We start from the raw sequence: 6,044 nt of genomic DNA on the forward strand, positions 1-6,044 counted from the left end.
GGCGGGGTGGCGGGCGGCGCTGGCCCAAAAGGCGGAGTCGCCAGGCGCTGGGGCCAGATCTGTGAGCGCGGCGCGGAGTCAGCCGCGGAGAAAGCCGGCGTGAACCCAGACCCCGGGGAGCACCCTCGTCCTCGCCCGGCCTGGCTAGGCCCCGCGCTATGGAGTTTCTCTGGGCGCCTCTTTTGGGTCTCTGCTGCAGTCTGGCCGCTGCCGACCGCCACACCGTCTTCTGGAACAGTTCAAACCCCAAGTAAGCCCTGAGTCTCCAGCCGACAGCCTGGCGCCCGGCTGGCACTGCCGCCCCCCAGGGTAACTGTCCCGGCCCCGCTCCTGACCGGAGTCTTGGGGAGGTGACCAGAAGCGGGAGGGTGACTCCGTAGATGTCCTTGCCTTCGCTTGTCCCCCATAGCTGGGAATAGGCAACTCAGGGCAGGAACCTGCCCGGGTCTGCTGGCACAGGCACTCTTTCTGTGCCCCTCTTCCTTTCCCTCTGGCACCCCTATTTCTCCGAAGTGAGGGGCCCATGTTGAACAGCTCCTGCCTCCAGCAGGGAACACCCTCCCTGGCTGCCAGGGCTCTTGTTCTAGGCCCTTCCACCAGGAAAGCCTTGTGCCTCTCCTTGTGTGTCACTTGGGCAGCTGCCCACACTGACAGGTACCTGATATGACATCAGAAGCAAGCAGAAAGCTCACTGTAATCCTACAAGGACCCCTGAGGAGGGACCTGGGCTGCAGGCATCGTGTTCATTCTATGTTTAGGTGACTGTGGAAAGCCCCCCCCCCCCGAGGGATCTTTTGAGGTCACATGAGTGAGGCACATGCTGTGTGTAGGTAGGCTGAGGGAGTCACCTGTTTATGGGGTTCAAGTAGTAAAACTGAAGAGATGGGGGAGGGGAGTCATGGGACAAGGTCCAGAAGGCATGGAAGGGGTTAAGGGGTTACAAAGGGCTCTGGGCAGGAAGGAGTTAATTTCTCCTGGGCAGGTTTAGGGCTGTGAAGCAAATGGTACTGGAGGGAAGAAGCTCCGTGGGACCCTTTGTTCTTGCCCTTGAGTTTTCTGAAGTTATGGGAACAATATTTGTGGGGAAAACCGCAGGGGAGTAGGACGGAGCAGGGGTCAGGAAGAACGCTCAGCCGGGCCACCCCCGGCCCTAGCACGCCTGCCCCCCACTCCCCTTGAGAAATCCACTGTGCCAGCTTCCTCCAACCGTGTGGCAGCATTGCCTGGTGTGTGTGTAGGGGGTGTCTGTGTCTGTGGCATGTTGGGTGGGGAGGGAACAGCCAGCTGCCAACCCACAGGGCAATGCCCTCCTGCCCATGGGCCACAGGGGCAGCCCTCGCACAGCCCACTCCTTGCTGCCTGCTCTTTGCTTCCTTGACCCGATCTTGTCCTAGCGGGAGAGAGCAAAGTCCCTGTTTATGCCCATGCCAGGTGTGGGCCGAAGGAGGAGGAGGGGACAGGAAGCCTTGAGTAGGGAGGGGGGGCCCTGGCCTTTTCCGTTCCCAAGCTCCCAGGTTTCCTCTGTTTCAGGAAGGAACCTCTTCCTTGCCCCCCCTTCCCTGACGCCGCTGCCCCCCTTTCCCAGATGGAGAGCAAGAGTCAAAAGGGCGCTCAGTAGAGCATTTTGTGCCCCAGGAGGGGGGTGATAGGTACCCCCACCAAGCACAGCTTCTGCCCTGTCCATGTGGCCACACACACACACACACACACACACTCCCACCATAACCAGGACTAAGGAGAAGCCAGCCCACAGTGGAGTCCACAGGCAGCCAAGCCGGGCCCAGCTTGGGGGCAAAGATGAGGTGGCAATGAGCTGGGCGGGTGTGAGGCTGGCATGGGTGATTCAGGGCAGTGGGCATCTGCCCTGGGATCTCCAGGCAGTGGGGAGGGAGCAAGCGTGGGAAGTAGGGCGGTGCCGCCCGTGAGCTGGGCACTGGCCTCCTTGGTGCTGGAGGGGCAGGTACCTCCCCCCCCCCATTCAGACCTGCCAGCTCCCTTTGCCTGGAGGACAGTGCCCAGGGCAAGTGGGCACTGTGCCATCCTTGGGTCCTAGGGACTGTCCACATATGACACGATAAATTTCTACAGGTTCTCATGAACGCTGGGGCGGGTGGCAGAGGTGGGTGAGGAATGAGTCAGTGCCCGTCACGGGAATGAGGGAAAGACGCCAGGCCCAGAGCTGAAATACCTGTTCTGAAATGGCTTCTATGTTTATCTCTCCAGAGAGGAATTTTAAAAGCCTCTCTGCTCCTCTCTCTCCTTCTCTCCCTCCCTCCCTCCCTCTCTTTCTCTTTCACTCCCTCCCTCCCTCTCTTTCTCTTTCACTCGCTTTCCCTAGGGTGGGGGAGGGGCCCTGGGAAGCTAGCTGGAGCACTGGCATTCGGTTGCAAAGCCAGGCCTCTCAGGGCTCCTGCTGACTGGGCAGTGGGTGCCCACCTCAGAGGCCTCAGCCTAATTCCTGCCCCTCCCCCCACCACCCATACCCAGGGCTTTGGTTTGCAGCAAGTTGGCAGCCAGCTCTGCTGAGTGTCTAGTTGGCAGTGCTTGGGGGAATTCAGAGAAGCTGACCAGCTTGGAGAGGGAGGTGGGGAGGCACTTTTCCCCCTCCTAGGACCCCACCCAGACTGGAGCCAGGTGTCTGGAGCTGGGGGGAGGGGCCGGTGGGCAGTCTGGCTGGAGCCTGCGGAGCCTGGGGGCAGTGGGCTGGGGGAGGGGAGCTGGCTCCACCTTAGGAGGAGGGGAGGGGAGAGGCAGCCTCAGATCTGAGAACCCCGGTATTCTGCAGCTCACCTCTTGGGAGGTGAGTGTGTGGCTTCTGGAGATAAAGGGACAGGAATGTTTTGGGGTGCTTTGAGAGACGTGCACAAGGAGACCTGAGCATAAATTTGAGTAGCTAGAAAGGGACACTTGAGAATGAATGAACTGATGAAAGTGATTTAAGTTAAAGGAGTTGGGCATTATCCGTGGGCCTGGGTGTACTCAGGCTTTGGGGGGAAAGTGAAGCTGAGAAATGTGAGATATACTCGGTGGGTCAGAGGACAAAATGTGAGGAGTAAGAGAAGTAAAGACATAGCGGTCTTGTGGCTGAGTGCTAACCTGGTAAAGACAAAGGGTGTGACTTGGATCCTGATGGTGAAATGGACCAGTAGGGTCTCAGGCTGAGGTCTAATCGCATTTAAAGGAGCAATTGGTAGTATACATTGGGGGGGATATTTATGGGTAGAAGAGAATGATGAGCGAGCTGAGGAAATATTTAGAAGCCCATCCCTGGGTAAATATCAGGGGGATCATGGGAAGTGCTTTGTTACCTGAAAGAGCCTAAGTGGATGCTAGCTAGAGGATTATGGGAGACAATGACGGTGGGGGGATGTTTGGAGATGGTGGGAAGATATTTAAGGGAGCGAGATCAGTAAATATTGGGAGTTGAGATTGTTGAAACATCTTTGTGCGGGGGTCCAGCGTGACCTGTGAGGGGTCAGTCAGTACACATGGAGGCTGGAGGCTCTGGTCTGGCTTCTGAGGGACCGCCTGTCTCCTCTCCCTCTGCGTATGCGCAGGTTCCGGAACGAGCCCTACACCGTGCACGTCCGGCTGAATGACTACCTGGACATCGTCTGTCCTCACTACGAGGATGACTCCGTGGCAGAGGCTGCCATGGAGCAGTACACACTGTACCTGGTGGAACGAGAACAGTACCAGCTGTGCCAACCCCAATCCAAGGACCAGGTCCGCTGGCAGTGCAACCAGCCCAGTGCCAGGCACGGCCCCGAGAAACTGTCAGAGAAGTTCCAGCGCTTCACACCCTTTACCCTGGGCAAGGAGTTCAAAGAAGGGCACAGCTACTACTACATCTGTGAGTTCCCTGGATGGGACGCACTGCATGGTGCTTATGCTCGGTACCTGCCCAGTGGGGAGTCCTGCTGCAGAAGACCCCTTCCCGCCCTGCATTCTGCTTTCATTCATTCAAGTTACCAATGTGCAGTGAGCTTCTGTGTACTGGGCTCTAGGCTTGGCTCTGCAGACGCAGAGCTAAATAAAGCACTCCAGGGTCCCTGTCCTCAAGGAACCTGGGAGGCGACACAGGTTAACAGGCCATCAGAACAGTATGATATGGTAGACATGAGCACAGGGGCTCTGGAAAATGACTTGCGTGCCTGCCAGGCTAAGGGGACTCAGAGAAGGCTTCCTGGCTTCTCAGAGCTTAGGACAAGCAGAGGAGTTGGCCATGTACCGGGGGACATATGCAAAGGGAACATGACATCTTCAGAAAACTCTGTATGGTCGCCTGGCTAGAGGAGGAGGGACACTTGGAAGTGGGGAGATTGAGCTTGGAGAGGTGGACAGGGCAGGTCACAGGGGCCTAAGAAGTGCTAAGGAGTTGGGACTTTATCCTGAGGGCAGTGGAGAGCCACTGGTGGATTTTAAAGAGTAGTAAGATCACCTTTGTGTAGAATGGATCCAGGCCTCACCCTGTGGGGGGTGGGGGGCGGGTTCTAGGCAGGGGGAGTACAGCTTGGCTGGGTAAGGGGAGCATACTGTGCAGGCCCCACCCAACTGGCTGGGAGGAGTGAAGGATGGACTGTGGGGAGGGGCCGTGACTCTGTTCTTTTTCCCCATCATCTCCAAAGCCAAGGTTTATTCCAAAGAAGGGAGGTGGGGCTGAACATGGGGTAGGAAGTGGGCAGAACCTAAGGAAGATAAGCATCAAAGCTTAGCCAGAAGAGGGATAAAAATTAGCAGAAACCAAGGCATCTGTGCTTCACTTTTCTTCCAACAAAGGTTCCTCAACACCCTGTGGGTTTTTATCTTGCAGCCAAACCTATCCACCACCAAGAAGACCAGTGCTTGAGGTTGAAGGTGACCGTCAATGGCAAAACCAGTGAGTGTCAGGGTCCTGTGGGTCTCCTTCCTCCATCCCTTTGCTGGGCCTGGCCTAATGTCCTGGGATGGTTGGGGGAGTCCCTCTGCCTCCCTGGTACAGTAACTGATGTACGGCCACCCCTCTCTTTTAGCTCACAGTCCTCAGGCCCATCCTAATCCGCAGGAGAAGAGACTTCCAGCGGGTAGGTAGCTGGAACAAATTGGACCTGGGGCACAGAAGGGGGTCTGCTTGAGGCTACTGGGTACAGGAAACCTTGCTGGGCTGAGGGCTAGTGCCAGCAGTGGGGCTGCTCACCTAAGAGCCTTTGCCCTCGCCTTGCAGACGACCCGGAGGCGCAGGTTCTGCACAGCATCGGTCACAGTGCCGCCCCCCGCCTCTTCCCACTTGCCTGGGCTGTGCTGCTGCTGCCGCTCCTGCTGCTGCAAACCCAGTGAAGGTGTATGCCACATCTGGCCTGAGGATTGGAACTGGGTCGAGGAGGCAGGGGCAGGCACCCTCACCTGCCCTGGAGTCCCTCCTGAAGCCCCAGTCCTGGGAACTACTCCCACCACACATATAAGCTGCCACCCAGCAGCCTCAAAGCTGGTCAGTATTAAGGGTTTCAACCCAAAGGAGGTCAGCAGTGCCATCCCTGCCTCCACCTCAGAGAGACGGGCAAAGAAGTGGGGACAGTCCTTCCCCCGCCATTCCTGCCCTTAAGCCAAAGAAACAAGCTGTGAGACATGGACTCTTAAGAAGGGCATTGTGGGAGCTGAGCTGGAAGGGGTCCAGGGTCATGTGAGTGGACACCGAGCTTGGCAAAGATGCCCCTCCCAGAGAGCCAGGATGCCAGGATGAACTGACTGAAGGAAAAGCGAAAGGCAGTTTCCTACCTGGGAGCCAGGGAGGGACAGGACAGGTGGTATGCTTGGGCCCACAGCCTCTTCCATCTGTGGGGAGGCTTGCCACTGTACCCTCCCCCATCCTGGGGCAGCACTCCCAGAGCTGTGCCAGCAGGGGGGCTGTGCCAACCTGTGCCTAAAGTGTAGCTGTAAGGGCAGGGCCCGTGTGTACAGGATCTGTATATAAACTTGTGGTGTGTCTGATTTCTACAACTGGAATTTTTTTATACAATGTTCTTTGTCTCAAAATAAAGCAATTTTTGTGTTTTTGTAAGTGCTTT

General features: G+C 57.1%; 1 protein-coding gene across 1 annotated transcript; it reads left to right on the top strand.

The window, feature by feature from the left end:
* The first annotated feature begins 15 nt into the window (after positions 1-15).
* Positions 16-6,037, top strand: EFNA1 (ephrin A1). Its single transcript, XM_019662475.1, has 5 exons — positions 16-250; positions 3,558-3,853; positions 4,814-4,879; positions 5,013-5,063; positions 5,204-6,037. Exons 1-5 carry the CDS (start codon positions 159-161, stop codon positions 5,314-5,316), a joined length of 618 nt encoding a protein of 205 aa, XP_019518020.1. The 5' UTR covers positions 16-158; the 3' UTR covers positions 5,317-6,037.
* The last annotated feature ends 7 nt before the right edge of the window (positions 6,038-6,044 follow it).

Source organism: Hipposideros armiger, unplaced genomic scaffold (assembly GCF_001890085.2).
Source record: "Hipposideros armiger isolate ML-2016 unplaced genomic scaffold, ASM189008v1 scaffold_378, whole genome shotgun sequence".
In the NCBI taxonomy this organism is placed as follows: domain Eukaryota; kingdom Metazoa; phylum Chordata; class Mammalia; order Chiroptera; family Hipposideridae; genus Hipposideros; species Hipposideros armiger.